The 18,720-nt window shown below is 43.6% G+C and overlaps 2 protein-coding genes across 6 annotated transcripts; one reads left to right on the forward strand and one right to left on the reverse strand.

Moving 5' to 3' along the window:
* Positions 1 to 354: 354 nt before the first annotated feature.
* LOC130131456 (splicing factor U2AF 35 kDa subunit) lies at positions 355 to 10,268 on the reverse strand. Of its 5 annotated transcripts, XM_056301133.1 has the most exons (9): positions 8,977 to 9,039; positions 8,520 to 8,574; positions 7,523 to 7,589; positions 6,321 to 6,387; positions 5,205 to 5,254; positions 4,473 to 4,571; positions 4,211 to 4,344; positions 829 to 921; positions 355 to 657 (listed from the first exon to the last, which is right to left on the reverse strand). In XM_056301133.1, the coding sequence occupies exons 5-9, from the start codon at positions 5,232 to 5,234 to the stop codon at positions 540 to 542; spliced, it is 474 nt and encodes a 157-aa protein (XP_056157108.1). In that variant the 5' UTR covers positions 5,235 to 5,254; positions 6,321 to 6,387; positions 7,523 to 7,589; positions 8,520 to 8,574; positions 8,977 to 9,039; the 3' UTR covers positions 355 to 539. The 5 variants fall into 5 exon arrangements, with proteins under 5 accessions (XP_056157108.1, XP_056157106.1, XP_056157107.1 ...); XM_056301131.1 differs by lacking the exons at positions 7,523 to 7,589; positions 8,520 to 8,574 and adding an exon at positions 10,208 to 10,268 and having other exon boundaries at positions 8,977 to 9,064; XM_056301132.1 differs by lacking the exons at positions 6,321 to 6,387; positions 8,520 to 8,574 and adding an exon at positions 10,208 to 10,268 and having other exon boundaries at positions 8,977 to 9,064.
* Positions 10,269 to 13,872: 3,604 nt separating this feature from the next.
* LOC130131820 (uncharacterized) lies at positions 13,873 to 18,092 on the forward strand. Its single transcript, XM_056301595.1, has 4 exons — positions 13,873 to 13,948; positions 14,697 to 15,011; positions 17,336 to 17,448; positions 17,715 to 18,092. The coding sequence occupies exons 1-4, from the start codon at positions 13,873 to 13,875 to the stop codon at positions 18,090 to 18,092; spliced, it is 882 nt and encodes a 293-aa protein (XP_056157570.1).
* The last annotated feature ends 628 nt before the right edge of the window (positions 18,093 to 18,720 follow it).

Raw genomic sequence — 18,720 nt, forward strand, 5'->3', positions numbered from 1 at the left:
GAAAACGGACGTTTTACGTATTGTCGCCTCACCTGCAGCTTTTCAATAACACCCGTAACGCCAGGTGGACTTTGTTAGGTACATATACCAGTAACCAAAGTCATGATTTCCCAATATGCCTTTTGGAAAATATTTCCCACATCCTCATCAACAGAAACCCTGCGGCAAGGTTCTTCCGAGCGGGGTAATGCTATCGACACCATTTGTAATAAATTGCTTATTGCAGTTTTATTTATGCTATTTGCCACCATATTGCTTGCTAGATTTCATTTAAATGCAAACATGGACATGGAATTCAAACCTGCGGTGGGGAAGCATGACCTTGCGCTGATCAAACATACGAGAAGAACCAGAGAAGAGTAACAATTTTTTTTTTATTGTGAAAACAACACAAGTTCATCTTAGAAAATGGAGATAAAAGAAAAGAAAATCAAACATTGTCAACAATTCACCTAATGAAAAAAAAATCACTAATAAGGGGCAGGAGGGGTGGGTTTTTCTTTTGTTCCCCCAGGACACCGGGTCAATCTTGGCTTCTATTAGAATCTTCCTGAGCGTTCCCGGTCCCTTGACCTTCGCCTTTCACGGTCCCGTCCTCCACGTCCTCGATCCCTTGAACGGGAACGCCGATCCCGGGAACGAGAGCGAGAGCGGTGCCTGGCAGGGTGGGGAGAGTTAGAGAGATGGAGCCAATTAATAGCAAATTCATTACAACTCAAGACAGCAAAGAAAAAGAAAAAACCTCTACAGTGCAAGAACACTGGCGTTTGATGTAAAGTTACAGGGTGATCCTGCAATATAAATTCTGCATTCCCGGGAATTCCATACCTTTTCCGCCGGCGGCCATACAACTCTCTACGCAGTTCCCGGGAAATGGGCTTCAAGTGCATGAAGTTGCAGAAGCCACCTCGGGTGCATTCTCTGTGGGCAAACAGTAAGTGAGGGGTTTAAACCTGCCAGGTTTGCTTCTATGGATCAATTAGTTCACTTGGAACCACTTTGGCAAATTGACAACGATGCTCGTCCCCTGCCCTCCCCAAGCCAAAGAATAATACAACTGCATCAAGCTTAGAGAAAATATAAAAGGACAGTGAATGAATAGCTCCCTAGAGCAGCGGCGGCTAACCATGTGCCATGGAGAGCCATGTGTATGCAGGTTTTCAAAATCACCTGGTGTGGAATGAAAACCTGCATATACATGGCTCTCCATAGCACATGGTTAGCCAGCCCTGCTCTAGAGCAGTGTTTCTCAACCCAGTCCTAATGGAACCCCTATCCTGCAGATTTTCATTGTAACCCTGCATAGGTAGCCCTGCTTGTACTTACTCAACCAATCATCTCGCAGTACTTAATTATACAAGGTGGGCAACATCTGACAAAATTCATTGCTGATTGGTTGAATAACTACAAACAGGTACCAATTCAGGGTTGCAAAGACAATATGCAGGATAGGGGTTCCTTGAGGACTGGGTTGAGAAACACTGCTCTAGAGTCTCTCCAAAGTCTCTTAATCGCTATCAACCAGTCTCTAATCTTCCACTCTTTTCTAAAGCACTAGAGAGTTGTGTATCAACAACTTCCAACCCATATAGAAGAAAACTATCTATAAGAACCTTTTCAATCGGCTTTCAGGGCCTGTCACTCCACTGAAACTGCTCTGACCAAAGTGGTGAACAATCTTCTACAAGCTATGGCCTCTGATTCCACTTCTGTGCTTCTACTACTGGACCTCAGTGCAGCCTTTGACACCACTGATTACTGTATACTATTAGACAGAATAAATTGTAATTTTGGTGTCTGGCTTAGCTCTCTCTTGGTTTAAGTCCCACTTATCTGGAAGAACACATTTTGTGTCTGCTATAATAACATTAAATATTGCATACCTCAGGCCTCGGTTCTTGGCCCTCTACTTTTCTCTCTTTATATTTCACCTCTAGGCCAAATTATACGCAGTCATGGGAAAAAATTTCCATTACTATGCAGATGATACTCAGCTGTATGTGCCTGTAAGGGCTGAGGATCATCAAATGACTAATTTAATTAGACCTGCTTGGCTGCTATGAAAAAGTGGACGTCACTAAATTTCCTATTTTAAATTTGGATAAAACTAAAACGCTGGTCTGAGATGTCCTGCTAGACAGACACCAATTTGATCAAGTAACAATAACAATCGACAACTGTGATTTCACAAAGTGTGGCAGCCAAAAATCTTGGGTGTTACGGTTGAGCCCAGCCTTTCCTTTGATAAGCACATTAAAGAAATCACCAAGACTGCCTTTTTTTCACTTACATAACAGCTAAAATTCGGTCTTTCCTGTCTATGGCTGACGCACTCTAATACATGCATTTGTTTCATCCAGACTTGATTACTGTAACGTTGTGTTTTCAGGTCTGCCACATGCTAGTACTAAAAGTCTTCAGATGGTTCAAAATGCTGCAGCTAGAATCCTAACTAAAACTAGAAAATTTGACCATATTAGACTAATTCAAGGGGCTTCTGCTGACTTGTGATTGCCACCTGGACATTGCATTTTCACATTTTCTTTTTATACCTTTCTTATCCATATAATTTTGTTAAAATTTTTCAATGTTATTACCTTCTCTCACTCTGATGTGTGACTATTTTTTTTCTTTTCTTGTCTCTTCTCCTGCGTATGTGAATGGTGTGGTGTGAATCTCTCTCATGTTTAGTCTGTCCTCCTCCCAGATCTCCATGGTGATGGTGGTTGCCAACTGGATGCTGCTTGGCATTCTCCTCATCACATTCTTATGTATCATAAATCCATGTAATTTTGTTATCTTGTTTCAATGTTGTATCCATCTCTCTCTCTGATGTGTGACTGTCTTTTCTTGTCTCTTGTGTGCATGTGCAGTCTGTCCTCCTATCAGGTCTACATGGTGATGGTGGTTGTGTGGCTCAGGTCCTAGGCTGTTCTGGTGGCATCGGGACACTTCTTGGCATCCTCCTCATAATACTCTTCATATATTTTAAAATTCCATTACAATTCTGTTATCCTATTTCAGTGTTGTATTCTGCAAATTGTGTACACACAACATCTCTTGCATGTCTATCTGTATTGGTAGAGAGATCCCTCCTCTGTTGCTCTCCCTAAGGTTTCTTCCTATTTTTTCTCCCTGTTAAAGGTTTTTTTTTTTTTAGGGAGTTGTTCCTTATCCGATGTGAGGGTCTAAGGACAGGATGTTGTATTGCTGTAAAGCCCATCCATCCAACCATCCATTACCCAAACCACTTATCCTGCTCTCAGGGTCGCGGGGATGCTGGAGCCTATCCCAGCAGTCATTGGGCGGCAGGCGGGGAGACACCCTGGACAGGCCACCAGACCCCCCCCCACCAGTACATACACACACACCTAGAGACAATTTAGTACGGCCAATTCACCTGACTTACATGTCTTTGGACTGTGGGAGGAAACCCACGCAGACACGGGGACAACATGCAACGTCCACACAGAGGACACCCCGGGACGACCCCCAAGGCTGGACTACCCCGGGGCTTGAACCCAGGACCTTCTTGCTGTGAGGCGACTGCACTAACAACTGCTGTAAAGCCAACTGAGGCAAATTTGTAATTTGTGATAATGGGCTATACAAATAAAATTGACTTGACTACCCCCCCCCCCCAACTATCAGACCAGTAGCCAGTTACTAGACTGTGGCTGTGCTGGGTTGCTCCCTAGCATGAATGTGTGTAATTGTGTGAATGTTGCTGAAAAGGTGCATATGCTCTCAGTTGACTGTTCCTAATTACATTTTTTGACAAGGTGTTAAAACAGATAACACCAAGAGTCCGCGGTAGCGTAGCGGTCTAAGCATTGGCTTTGTGTCGATGCAGTTGCCCACTGGGGACTGGGGTTCGCGCCCCAGTCTCGTCAGATCCGACTATGGCCGGACTCGACGAAGGAGCGATATTGGCAACGCTGTCGTCGGGAGGGGGGCGGAGTCGGCTTGTGTTCGTCACATGCATGCGTCTCTGGGTGTGTCGGAAAAAACAGTGGTTCGGCCTGGAGTCGCCTTGTCACGAAAGTGGCGAGGCGTCTCCTTCGAGACTGCCGGCCGGAGAGATGCAGTTGGCGAACGCACGTAGTACGAGGGTGGGTGTTTGAATTAAAATAGGGATCGATTGGCCACTAAATTGGGAGAAAAAGGGAAAAAATCTGAAATAAATGTATTTAAAACAGATAACACCTACCCCATTTCATATTGGCGGCAGCAAGCTTCCCTAAAGTCAGTGACTGGGGAGAGTTCTGCATGGATGGGCTGGCCATTGAACCAGCGGTTATTCAGGTTCATGACCGCTTTCTCTGCGTCCTCCTCACGACGAAACTACAGAAAAAAGAAGAAAAAAAACCCACACATGCATGGCTAGCTCAACAGGTAATATCCTCCTTACTCAATAAAACCTCCAAATGACACAAATCAAAATGGCTGCCAATTTTGGTTCCATCACTAACCTTGACATAGACATTGCCCACCAGGTGGTCACCCAAATTATCACACACATTCATCTCCTCCACCTCTCCGTACTTTTCCTCCATCTCTGTGAATACTTCCTGAGGGCAGACAGAAAAATAAGATGGTACACGAGATTCAGATACCTCAGATGTGAAATACAAATGATACATGATACTGAAAAACAGAATGTGTATACTTCAGTATGACTGCGCCCATCAAACACGCTTTAGTGTTGGCACAGAGATTTTCATTTCATATTGGATTAGGAGATCTATTAAGACGCGGGGTGAAAGCTTAAGGTTTCCCTCGCATTTCAACATTTGTTTCTAGTCCCACCTTTTCAAACAAATCTTGGAAGTGTTAAGCCCCTCTACCATCCAATGAGGACCACACAGAGAGGCAGCAGACAAAATGCAACTAAAATGTATGCAAAGATATCAGAAAAAGGGTGAGACATTTTTAAACACTTTTTGAAATTCAGTCATGCTGTCCACGTGACCAGAGGAACAACTGACAACTTGCTACGTTATCCTACTGCTCAAATATTAGCTGTTAAGTTGTTAAAAGATTCATCAAACAAAAAACCTGGGCCAATACTGGCAATGTCACACTGTTCCCACTGCTACCTGGAGCAATAGAAACACGAGATAGGCAGCTTTCAAAGACTAAGTTGTGAGTGGCTGTGTTGCTGAATCCGCAGAAACTAACACGGCAGAAACAGCGTCGCTCACCTCAAAGAACTCGTCGTAATGCTCTTGCATCTCCACATCGCTGACAGCACCTAAACATTTCAAAACGGGTGAAGGCAAAATGTGATGGGCACATGTGGAAAACAAAGGAGCCTTTAAATAACTGTATTGCACTTTTAAAAATTCATCCATTATCCGAACCGCTTATCCTGCTCTCAGGGTTGTGGGGAGGCTGGAGCCTATCCCAGCAGTCATTGGGCGGCAGGCGGGGAGACACCCTGGACAGGCCGCCAGGCCATCACAGGGCCGACTTTGAAAATCCAAAGAGAAAAACTAAATATAAAGAGACAGTTCGGCTTTGACTTCTCAACTTGTTCTATGTCATACATTTATTCCCTTCTCTGGAAACTTAACAGATGCAGCAGATTTGCAAAAAAATGCATGCACACAACAAAAGGGAGGAATTTTCAGCCAGTTATGCCATCTTTTTGGGAGTATTCCTTTTCTAAAAGGAAGACTGTAGCAATTTCACTGATAGGTGGAAACTACAGATTTCCCCTGCAACTTGATTGGCTGGTAGGACTTTTGCAACAGTGCTTGGTTTTTGCTTTACGACTAAACTGTTACTGAAACAGACCCCCCCCCACCCCCACCGTGCTATCAATTCAAGAAGTTCAATATTTTAATGTAACTTTTTGTGGACTTAAAAGTTGGGCACAGCCCTTGTAGGAAGCTTTACTGTATTAAAACAGTAATGTGTTCTTAATGTGTAGGAAACAGAGGGAATTGGTAAGGGCAAAGCAAAAAACACACTTAGACAAAGAAAATTAATCTTTGTTAGGCATCACTTCTGTTTCCCATCTGAAAAGTCTTAAGAAGGGATAGGTGCAAGCCAATTATTGCATTGTTTTAAGCTCAAATACTTTGAGTGAGGCCTTCAAAACACACAAAACAACTTGTGGCCAGTAAGAAATTCAGACAAAATGTTGACAAGCTTTTTTCTGTATCCAGGAAAAGATGGAACAATTCAGATAAGCCTTAAGTACATGTTACACTTGGACTGATGAGGTCTTAAATATTTATACTTTTGGGGCATATGATATAATAAATTAAGTGCAGTCAGTGCCGCAGGGCCCTGCATATGAAGGGAGAACTTACAGTTCAAGCCATCGGCAGACTGGGCAGAGTTTTGAGGGTTACGGTAAATGTTCAAGAGGGCAATGGTCTGAAATACAAAACGTACACTTTTGTGACACAAATCAAGCAAAATATGGAGGCGGGGAGGGAAAAAAAACAAGTTGAAGTTACATATATCAAATCAGTTTTTTCAACTGCGGTCCTTAATCAGTACAGGTCCTGAGTATCAGCTAATCATGAGTCGGGTGCTTGGGGGAAAAAAAAAGAGGAATCAATATGAGCATAAGTGCCGAGAGGGAACTTCTTTTCAGGTGAATTCTGCTGGGGCATCGTACATAGCTGCAATCACAGGGATCTCACAACAAGCCATTCCTTTACCTTTGGGTAGACTAATTGGCTAAATATCTTTACATGTCTGTAATAATACACATTATCTGAATAAGACACCCAGAACCAATACTGATCCGGCCTCTAGGAGTAAGGGCCCTGATAAAGGACACAAGAGCCGCTCTTAGTGGCTAGGTTCAAACGAATGCTCAACTTGACAGTGCCTTGACATGTACAGAAATGGTGAATTCAATCCTTTGAATTCTTGTAGATGTGTGGTATAGGTCCCAAAGGCAGATGTCTGGCTAATTCTGAGATCCCTGCTTGGAAACAGAAGTCATATGTCAGAACAGTGAAGAACAACCCCACAGAATGAGTCAAACACTTGACAACCTACCTGTATGGCAGGTTTTCTCAGCTCAGCTAGATAGGGCAAAATACACACAGACCTATCTAACCAACACTACTGATCACGTGAGGGCCAAGCTACACTGTCATATGACCAGTTTATTTTCTTTATGAAGAATCAAATAGTGAAAGACAACGGGGAATTGGTGAACAAGTGTTCGTCTATGCTTTTAGTGATATGTGACCAAGGAGGTGTGTGAGAGGCCAGAGAAATAACTCTTGAAGCAGAGCACTACAATGGACCATTTTAACAAGGGACCATGCACAATTGCTACGGGATATATAGATGGTAACTGATCTTGTGCAGAGGTGCAATTAAATGGGTCTTCCTGCACATGGGAAAGGTTTTTCGTAGCCAACCAGCCATTATGTGTCCCTATATTCTAGGAGCCCAGCTTGCTGCTATGTGACCCTGTATCCTAGGGAACAAGGGGATGAAAAGAGGAGGGACTCCTACACCTCATAGGCTAACAAATCTGTGGACTTACAGCGAGAGGCGTCGGCCGTCTGTGCACTGTTTTGGGGATTATGGTAGATGTTTTGAATCAAGATGGTCTGCAGAGGGAAAAATAAAGAGACACATGGTCAGAGAGGATTGCTTGATCAAAGTCTAGCTCTCCAGTAGCTCTGATAATGTCAAGTCTGGCTGCCCCTCTGTGCCCAACTGTTACTTGAGCCAGTGCAAGAACTTGTTAATTGTGGTCCACTAAAAAGTTAAACTCAGCCTCACCTCCTGCCATTTTCCTAACACTGATACTGGCTGGTTAAATGGGTTCAAGGAAGTGTGCCTTGGTGCGTGTGGGTTTGTGTGTGAATCACAAGCTGCATTTTTTTTCATATAAACAAAACAGTTTCTTATAAGGCAATTCAAAGAATGTTTCAATTTTTCAACAGTTATGATACGATAAAACAGCCTCGCCCATCTTCTCTGGTCGATTTAAAGCCTGACTTCACTGAAAAAGAAAAGAACAAAAGATTAAGTTTCACAACAGCAGAACTTAGGAGCTGAAACACAACTAACAGCATTAGGAAATAGAAAATGACAAAATTTTTGAAATTTTGGATATGCACACAAATAAAGACTTCAGTGATGAGTCCTCTCAGGATCTGTCAAATTTCTCATAACACCAACAAACAGCATAGTTATAACTCAAAGCAGCTACCTCTGCAACATTGCACCTACACACTTAATTACTCTTACTGTATCTAATCTGATCTGGTCTTAGGCTCATCTGATGTTTGCAAAGGTTTGTTTTGACCTCATTACTTGTAAATCCCTCGTAACTGTAAACTGCTGCTCACTGAGCTTGCGGCTCCATTTTTCTACTGATGCTATCGTTACAGTAATATTAGATCATGTGATTCAACAAATGACATCAATACAACAACCTTAATTAAAGAAATAACTTTTTGGGTGTACATAAAAGAGGACTAGAGTGGGTTTCCAAAGAGTGTGGCAGCTTTAAGAATGTATTGAAGGATTACCTTGAAACTTTCAAAAAAATTGCAAAATTTTCACGATACATCTTCAAGAAGCTTCCTAGGTATGTCATGAAAATTCAAGTTAGCACTCAATTGGGAAACCAACCTGTGATATAAAAATACACCGAATCTTAAAAACCAAATGTAATATTGTACTGTTTGGCAAGATCTGAAGTGAGATGCTTGATTAACCCACTTTGCTTATTTTCCAAGTGTCTTTTTAAGGAAGAGATATTCATCAATAAGGGCAATTAGACATTTCAGTGAAAACATATTTAAAGAAATGCTTATAAAAGAGTGAAGTATATAGATTAAGAGATACAATACTGAGTTAGATTTGGTTGCCATTACTCATCAAGTCAGTGATCAAAACAAGTTGTCTGAATGTAGCGTCAGTGTATAATGAGATACACTGTGCTGTATAAAAGCCTCCAAGCAAGAACAGCGGTGCAATACTCACCTGGCTGAAGGTTGGCTTGTTGTGCAATCTGGAGCAGCGGTCCCCATGTCTGCAGGCTCCAATTTTAAAGTAAAAAGAACAATTGACCCTAGAAAAAAAAAGTTTTCATCAACACGAAGATGATAAATAGTTTGTCTAAGAGACAGACAGGTCTGGACATGATGGCAACATGACGCTCCTTTGGGTCCCAGTCCACGGCCCCCCACTCCACTGAAATCCATGAAAGAAACAGAAAAATAATCCATTTGGCAAAACAAAAAAAGTATCTAAATATTATTATTATTATTATTATATAGCACTGAGTGTTGTTAATCATCAAAAGTAAAGATTCAATTTTGTAAATCCCCCCCCCCCCCTACAGGAGACAGACTGCTTTCTGAACTCTGCCGGCTACGCGGCTTCGGTTAACGTCAAATGTTGAATTCTGGTCATTTTCAATGTCAGTAAAAGCGACGTTTTAGAGAGTAAAACGATTTGTTTATTTTTATATACATTTTTCCACATTTGTACATTGCTTATACCAGTCTGATATCAGCGGGAACGACCTAGAATGAGGGCTATTTAACTTTTTTTTCTTCTTTCAGCTTTTTCCCTGTTTTTCAGGGGTCGCCACAGCAGATTTTACAGTTTCCATCAGGACCCTGTGAGGGCACAGCACCAATGCTGACCGTTGTTCGATCCGGTATGGGCTTGTCAATCTGCATATTGATTTGGCAAAATTTTACGTCGGATGCCCTTCCTGACACAACCACTAACCCTATGGACGGGGGCACAGGTAAAGCGCTGGATGCCATTCCAGTATTCATGGACTTGCGCCCATGCCTGTCGCCATCGAATGAGGGCTATTTAACTAATCAACGTTAATTGGTTGAACTGATAACCAAGTTCAGCTAGACGTTAGCCAGTCAAGACGCCATCCGACATGTGCAGACCACACACGGCTGTTTTATGGTGACCACAGCGCTCCGCAGACACGTTTCCTGAGATTGTAAGAGAGATTCAGGATGGTTCAATATAAATATCTCGTATTTGGCGCAGCAGAGCGACACTACGGATAGCTTCCCGGGTGTCATTCAACGCTTCGCAGGGTAACTATGCCTGACTAGCACATGCAATACAAGTCTAGGAGCAGTCGTAGCTGGCCGAAATGACGGACAAACGCATGTATGGCCTCGGTTCCTTCTCTTGCTGCCGTAAAAAAAAGCGGCAAGAAACGCTATTTTAAACTTACTTGTCTTTCTCGGTGCCGAAAATGGACGCCAAATATTCCGCCATTTTCGCCTCGTAGGGGGGGGGGGCGTCGTGCTGACGTCAAACGTAAAACCAACGTGCAATGCGCCAGCTGCGCCACTCACAGACGCTGCTCTTGAGCGCCCCACGGTGGCGCTATGACGTTAGGAAAACTATATTCCTTTTTTGACGCATGCTCAATCCATGCTCAATAACCCAGGTATATGGAAATCACAGAAAGTTGAATCAGTTCATCTGGATACAGCGTTTACTGAGAGAAACATTTCATCACTCATGTTAGTGACCTCTTCAGTCTCAACTGACTGCAGGTTTCTCCACCCTTATAAACAATACAGTGGCACAAGGACCGAAAACAACGATCGGTTTCATATGCAAACTGCCGTGACCATTAACTAGAATTACAGTGGCAATGTGTTTTTATGCATGCTCAGTAATCCAAGTAAGAAAACCAAAGAAAGTTGAATCAGTTCATGTGGATACAACGTTTATGACTGGTTCAGATTTGTGGACGACACCTGAGTTAAAATTAAATCTCAGGAATGAATGAATGAAGATTTATTTTGAACGTGTAAATAAGCAGAATATAACATACAGATAAACCATTGCCAGTAATCTGAAGTGATCAACAAATCCACAGTGAACAAATCTCCGCATGCATCAGATTACATGTTCGAAAAGGAGTAGAAGGAAGAATACACTTATTTTTTCCTACCCCTTCTCACCTACTCTTAAATTAATTCTGCTACTGTACATTTCAAACTCAATTCCCACTGTACTGGATAATTCAAAGTCAATGCAAGTTGGCAGCATGGTGGTTAGCGCTGTCGCCTCACAGTAAGAAGGTCCTGGGTTCAAACCCCAGGATTGCCCAACCTTGGGGGTCACCTAAGGTCTTCCTCTGTGTGGAGTCTGCATGTTCTCCCTGTGTCTGCAGTGGGGGTTTTTCCAGGTGCTTTGGTTCCCCCCCACCATCAAAAGAAACATGCATGTTAGGGTTAATACTCCTGTCTTTTTCCCCCTGACCAAGGCAATGGGAAAAGAACTGGAGTTGGTCCCCGGGCACAGCATGAAAATGGCAGCCCACTGCTGCTAGCTACACAGATCAGGATGGGTTAATTTGCAGTAAATGAATTTCCCCAATGGGACTAATAAAGGAAACTTAAAAAAAAAAGTTGTGGTGCACAATGCAAACTAACTACTGTAAACAATAAGAGAAAAAAGAAAAAACATCAAAACACCAGGGCAAGAGAGAAAAAGAAAAACATCTTACTGTCATATACCAAGAATAAAAGGACGTACCACATTTCACCAACCACATTAACTCTGCACATTAACTCTGCGGACAACCACATCAAGTTCACCAGGGAGGGGTGTGCGGGTAGCATTGTGGTCTATTCTATTGACTACTAACATGGTTATAAGAGGAGGCATGTGGTAGTCTGCAGCCCTCCTTGGATCGACAGAGGGGGTGGAGCAGTGACCGGGATGGCTCGGAAAATAGGGTAATTGGCCAAATACAATTGGGAGAAAAAGAGGGAAAATTGAAAAAAGAAAAAAAAATTCACCAGGGAGGATGTGAAAAATGGCAGATTAGCCTTCTTAGACTGAAATAGCAACTGGTGATGGGGGACATTTGATTGTTGATGTTTACCGTAAACTCACCCATATGGGCGGCCCGGTGGCCCGGTGACATCACTCGTCTAAGTGACGTCTTCAGTCTCCACCTTGAAAAACAACACAGTGGCGTAACGACCGAAACCAATGATCAGTTTCATATACAAATTGCTGTGACCATTAACTAGAGTTACAATGGTGAAGAGTTGCAATCACAGCATTGTAAGATGGCAACAGATGTACTGTTGTATATCAACATTTTCACAATGTTTAGGTGGATTGTTGTTCCATTTGCTTCTTGTTTTTTTTTTGTATGAATTATGTCTGCAAGTGCTAGAAGCTGCTGTGAACCCGAGTCAAATTCCTCGTGTGCATAGGCACACTTGGCCAATAAAGTTGATTCTGATTCTGATTGTGTTTTTGCGTTTTCATTTGGAGCGAGATCTTGTCCGGGTGGGATTTTTTTTTTTTTTAAAGAACAGAGGGAAAACCCCTTTTTCAGAAATACCCGTGTATGTGTGGACTAGGCATAAGCTCCGGGGGTCTTATAAAAAATGTGTTTCCACTCTTTACGCAAGAAAAGTCATCAAATCAGTTTATTTCCCCCATTTTTAGTCATCAATGTTAACAGTTTCACTGAAAGTGAGAAACATGCCATTTACCTTTCCTGTCACCCCGTATCAGTCTTTTCTCCTTAACGTATCACTCATCTAATGTCCTCTGGAAATACATGAAGAATTCACATATTTTACATGTTCAAATGATTGTGTGATGATGTACTGCTATTGAAAGAGCACTGGTCTCATTATCTATTTCCTATTTATTCATTCTCAGTTATATTAATGAGTTATAATAATGTTGTGAGCAAGAAAATGGCTTTCTGCTTTCCTCTCCTCCTCCTCCTCCTCTTATCTCCTTCTTACAGCACCTAAGGGGACCAAACAAGTCCACTATAAATATCTTGAACATACTAACAGTAAAAGCAACCTGTGTGGATTGTGTCAGCAGACACCAATCACAGCCTTCCCGCTGTAAGCTATTACAAAATAAACGGCACGTTGCAAACCGCAACCAGCACTTGTTCCAGTGTTTTGGTTTGTGTACCCACTTACCAAGCTTTAGACACCATTAATAATTGGAAGGTACACGGCACAACCAACTATGCAATCGCCACACTTACTGTGCAGAGGGCCACATCAACTTGCAGATGGTAGAGATGAAAAGAGGGCTGAGGAGAGAGGAAGTTAACTTGGGGAGGCTGAACCACAAAACACTGCCTGAAGATTCAGATGTGAAAGAAAGAAAGGCAGTGTGGAACCGAGAGCATCTGCACGACTGTGTGTGTGTGTGTGTGTGTGTGTGTGTGTGTGTGTGTGTGTGTGTGTGTGACAGAGAGAGAGAGACAGACAGACAGACAGACAGACAGACAGACAGACAGACAGACAGACAGACAGACAGACAGACAGACAGACAGACAGACAGACAGACAGAGAGAGAGAGGTTCTCTGATGTAACTATTCCATGTGCTACGAAATGTTGACAAATTACAAAGGATGGCCCAAGAATAGAGGAGGTGAAACAGGGTGGTGTGGGGGTGCTCATTTGGGTTGTCATGCGGTAACCCCCCCCAGCCCCCCCCATGTCAGACGTTTCATAGAATCAGGCCCACAACACTATTAGGCACAAGAGCAAAATTTCGCACCCCAACCATTCACACACGCCGAGCGCCCACCTGCGCTAGACTTACCATAAGCCTCTGCATTTACCTTAAGGAGAACGAGGAAGAGGTAGGTACAAAGAGAGAGAGAGAGAGATGCACACACACACACACACACACACACTGAGCAAATGCATTACGGCAGCTACGTCACTCCAGCCTATCTATAGCAGTCTGTTTGATTTGTTCACAGAGGGAAACGGTGAGAGGAACAAGTGCCATTTCTTTTAAACTGTGTCTGGATTGCTTATGTCCAGTCTTGTTGCCATCACCCCTCTAAGGGAGATGATCTTTTGGTTCGGAGGGCTGCCACCATGACACCCGACACCTCCTGGGCCACCCTGCGGGTGTCTGTCCTCGCCCTGCTCCTACTCACCTCGGACGCCGAAAGTAAGTTACCACAAAATGTATTAAACCTGCTACCTATACCAACCACACTCATTGTAAGATACAGTGGAGCTTGTGGGTCATCCAGAACCACACTAGAAGATCCATTATTAGTCTGTTCAAAGTTTTCACGATAATGAGACGCTCTTCATTTCAATGGCGTGATGTTAGGAATAGAAACACCCCTGCACAATTACATTTAATGTAAACGTGTAAGTGTGACTTTTCTTGTGTTGAAGTTGTTTAGGCCGGGGCAAGAACGAGTGTGAGACTTTGAGCATCTCAAGATTGAGATATTTGACACACACCACCCGATAAAGAAACAATGCATCGTTATACACAGTTGCATCTGCAATTCGTCTCACAAGCCTTTAAGGGCAGTATTGAGAGTACTTCCATAATTGAATCTAAGTACAAAGTATAAAGGAATTTTAAAAGCAAACAGGTTTAAAACTGAGGTATAATTATGACTGTGAGTGGTTCTCTTGAGGAAGTACAGCTACCGGGGGATTATAGTTCAGTTTCTCTAACCCCCTGGGTCTAATGCAAATTGTGTCCTCTGCTCTTCATGCAAGAAAAATCACCAAATCAGTTTTTTTTTCAATCCTCAGAAACTGTGCCCATCCTTGCCTTATCGCTAGCCATCAACATACAGATCGCACTGAAAGTGAGAAACTTGCCATTGAACTGTCCTGCCATCTTTCATTACTCCACATCAGAGTCCCTTTTCCTTGTTATTTTTCCCATGCAGGTGAAGTTTCTAAATGCGAGACGGGAACTAAAGTACGTCACGGCACTGCGTATAAAGCTTCACAAGGGGAAAAACTTCAGATTAACTGCACGGTTCGTACCTGCAAGGACTCACCAATGCCTGTCAACTGGTTTAAATCTAAAACCAAGGTCAATGTCAACAAGACCACTGCCATTACACAACGATGGGACTGCTGCAAAAATTCTGAGGGGACATCATATCTGGTGTTTGAAAGCATACTTCCAAGTGACTCAGGTTCTTATCACTGTGAATATGGAGACGAAGTCAGTCATTTGATCAACGTGTCTGTCTCAAGTAAGTATGAGCCTTTCCTCATATTAGCCTTTTTTTTTTTTTGTTGCCATTATCCACATTTATTTAATAGCAATAGCAGAGAGAGACAGGAAAGGCAGGGGAGAGAGAGGGGATGACATGCAGCAAAGGGCCCGGGCCGGATTTGAACCCAGGCCGCTGTGGTGAGGACTCAGCCTTATGTTGTACGCCCTCTACCAGGTGAGCCAGCAGGGCGCCCCCACAGCAGGAATTTTTAACGACACTGAACTAAACTGTTCATAATAAACAGCTTCTATTTCCAATGGGTAATGAAATTACAAATGTGCAAACACAGACCTGTGCCACGTTACGTGGCTTACAGTTGGGAGTTTAATTACCTCCATTTGCATTTTTTGCTCATTAACGTGTGTTGAGAAGGTGGAAGGAGTACTTTGCAGAGCTGATGAATGGAGAAAATGAGAGAGAGAGAAGGTTGGATGATGTGGGGATAGCGAATCTGGAAGTGTAGTGGATTAGCAAGGAGGAAGTGAGGGCAGCTATGAAGAGGATGAAGAGTGGAAAGGCGGTTGGTCCAGATGACATACCTGTGGAGGCATAGAGATGTTTAGGAGAGATGGCAGTGGAGTTTTTAACTAGATTGTTTAACACAATCTTTGAAAGCGAGAGGATGCCTGAGGAGTGGAGAAGAAGCATACTGGTACTGATTTTTAAGAATACGGGTGATATGCAGACCTTTATGCCCCTTTTCCACTACATGGTACCGGCTCAACTCAACTCGACTTTTTTGTTTTCCATTACTGGAAAGTACTGGCATTTTGGTAACTTTTACCACTTTTCTGGTACCACCTTTGTCGAGGTTCCAAAAAAAATGGGGCGGGTACCAAAATCAATGCAGACCAGCTTACATTGAGGGGGTACTGTTATGGTAATGGAAAACGACATTCTGCGAGTCGAGTCGAGTTGAGCCGGTACCATGTAGTGGAAAAGGGGCATAAGTAATTACAGAAGTACAAAGTTGATCAGTCACAGCATGAAGATATAGGAAACTAGGTTAAGAGGAGAGGTGATGATTAGCGAGCAGCAGTATGGTTTCATGCCACGAAAGAGCACCACAGATAAAATGTTTGCTGAGTGGCAGAGAAGTATGTAAAAGTACTGCAGAATATGTATGAGGGCAGTGTGACAGTGGTGAAGTGTGCGGCAGGAATGACAGATGGGTTCAAGGTGGAGGTGGGATTACATCAAGGATCAGCTCTGAGCCCTTTCTTGTTTGCAGTGGTGATGGACAGGTTGACGGACGAGATCAGGCAGGCGTCTCCATGGACGATGATGTTCGCGGATGACATTGTGATCTGTAGGGAGAGTAGGGTGCAGGTTGAGGAGAGCCTGGAGAGGTGGAGGTATGCACTGGAGAGAAGAGGAATGAAAGTCAGTAGGAGCAAGACGGAATACCTATGCGTGAATGAGAGGGAGGACAGTGGAATGGTGAGGAATAGAGGTAATGAAGGTGGATGAGTTTAAAAACTTGGGGTCAACTATTCAAAGTAACGGGCAGTGCGGAAGAGAGGTGAAGAGAGGTGAGGAAGAGAGTGCAGGCACAAAGTGGGTGGGGATGTCAGGAGTGATTTGCGACACAAGCGTACCAGCAAGAGTTAAAGGGAAGGTTTACAAGACGGTTGTGAGACCAGCTACGTTGTATGGTTTGGAGACAGTGGCACTGACAAAAAGCCAGGAGGTGGAGCTGGAGGTGGCAGAGTTGAAGATGCTAAGATTTTCACTGGGAGTGATGAAGAAGGACAGGATTAGGAACGAGTATATTAGAGGGACAGCTCAAGTTGGACTGCTTGGAGACAAGGCAAGAGAGGCAAGATTGAGATGGTTTGGACATGTGTGGAGGAGAGATGCTGGGTATATTGGGAGAAGGATGCTGAATATGGAGCTGCCAGGGAAGACGAAAAGAGGAAGGCCAAAGAGGAGGTGTATGGCTGTAGTGAGAGAGGACACGCAGGTGGCTGATGTGACAGAGGAAGATGCAGAGGACAGGAGAGATGGAAACAGACGATCCGCTGTGGCGACCCCTAATGGGAGCAGCCAAAAGTAGTAGTAATGGTAGATCTGATTTTCAAATCGTGCACTTTCAACATTTTTCAGATCACATTGAGCTCTTCACAGATACAAGGAGAAATGAAACTACAAGTAAGACCGATTTTAATCACACATCTTCACCGTGATGTTGGTTCTGCATGTCACTTACATAAAAAAGGAGAAGTGACATTAATTTCCAAATGTGTTAAACTTCAGCAAACCTGAACTCATGATGTATTTCACATCCTCCTCCGCTGCAGATGGCACGGTGATTGCCGAAACAACCCCCAAAGACATCTGGTGGCAATATGTCTACGCTGCTGTTGGGGTCGTGTTGATTGTCGCTGGTGTGATAACAATATCAGTCCTATCGGCAACATTTTGTAAAGGTGAGCTGTTCAAAATAGAAAGTGCCCCAAATGTGCCACATGGTACATGTTCACTGTCATGGGTCTACTCAAACATCTTCCACGTGACACTAATGGGATATGTCCATCATGCAGGGGGATCAAGAAAAGACAGACAAACAGAAAATCAGGTACAACAAGGATACAGGGCAACTATTTGATATACATATGTTTGGTTATTAATTTACAAATGTCTGAGACACGAATACATTTATATTGTGTATGCTTGCAGAACATGGCCATACCCATGTCCAATCAACCATCCACACAACCCAGAACACCACCATACCAAAGAGGAGTCCCTCACTCCCATTGCGACCAGCTGAGCAAAGATCCAGAATGTATCTATCAAAAACCACAAAAGCGAGCTGACCGAGAAGGAAATGCAACCTTGGATCGTCCGGTCCATCAGGCGAGGGTGTCTAGAGAGAATGAGTTTGTTTATGGCAAAGTGAAACGAAGACAAAGAGAGGACGAGACGGAGGAAGAGGAGGATGAGAGTCCTGTCCTGTATGCCGCGCTGAACCACCAGATGCTGCTTGCGGCCTCCAAAACGCCACAGAGGCCTAAGGAAAACACCTCAGAGTACGCGGCTATTGTTCTGTCTTAAAGGATAATTCTGTTTTTCAACAACCTGGATCTTATCCAGGTTTTCTTTATCTGGATCTTTTCTCAATGTTTGGCATCTTGCATACTGGTTGTGATGTCATCTTGTTCACTGGCTTCACTGTGGAGATTTTGGATACGGCAGCACCGCTAAACTAAGCTTTACAACAGCGTCTTATGGGGTCACAGAATACAAGCGTCAGACATGTTTCAACAAATCCACTACTACTGCTAGTTTCAGCTGATCCCATTAGGGGTCGCCACAGTGGACCATCTGTTTCCATCTCTTTCAATAAATCCAGTTTAACCAAATTATCAAAATCACGTAAATGTCCACGGTGGTGTAGCGGTCTAGGCATCGGCTTTGTGTCGATGCAGTTGCCCACTGGGGACCGGGGTTCGCGCCCCGGTCTCGTCAGATCCGACTATGGCCGGACTCGATGAAGCAGCAATCATTGGCAACGCTGTCTTCGGGAGGGGGCGGAGTCGGCTTGTGTTCGTCACGTGAATGCGTCTCGTGTGTGTGTCGGAAAAAGCAGTGGTTTCGCCTTGTCACGGAAGTGGGGAGGCGTCTCCTTCCAGACTGCCGGCCGGAGAGATGCAGTTGGCGAACGCATGCAGTACGAGGGTGG

This window comes from Lampris incognitus, chromosome 21, assembly GCF_029633865.1.
Source record: "Lampris incognitus isolate fLamInc1 chromosome 21, fLamInc1.hap2, whole genome shotgun sequence".
In the NCBI taxonomy this organism is placed as follows: domain Eukaryota; kingdom Metazoa; phylum Chordata; class Actinopteri; order Lampriformes; family Lampridae; genus Lampris; species Lampris incognitus.

What these genes read in the sequence shown, in the direction of transcription:
- LOC130131456 (XM_056301131.1), bottom strand. Translation starts at nt 10,251, where the DNA reads ATGGCGGAATATTTGGCGTCCATTTTCGGCACCGAGAAAGACAA. An exon ending in ATTACGACGAGTTCTTTGAG is followed by an intron (nt 4,572 to 5,204) that starts GTGAGCGACGCT and finishes GTCTGCCCTCAG; the next exon opens with GAAGTATTCACAGAGATGGA. An exon ending in TATGGCCGCCGGCGGAAAAG is followed by an intron (nt 658 to 828) that starts GTATGGAATTCC and finishes CCACCCTGCCAG; the next exon opens with GCACCGCTCTCGCTCTCGTT.
- LOC130131820 (XM_056301595.1), top strand. Translation starts at nt 13,873, where the DNA reads ATGACACCCGACACCTCCTGGGCCACCCTGCGGGTGTCTGTCCTCGCC. An exon ending in ACTCACCTCGGACGCCGAAA is followed by an intron (nt 13,949 to 14,696) that starts GTAAGTTACCAC and finishes TTTCCCATGCAG; the next exon opens with GTGAAGTTTCTAAATGCGAG. An exon ending in TAACAATATCAGTCCTATCG is followed by an intron (nt 17,449 to 17,714) that starts GCAACATTTTGT and finishes GTATGCTTGCAG; the next exon opens with AACATGGCCATACCCATGTC.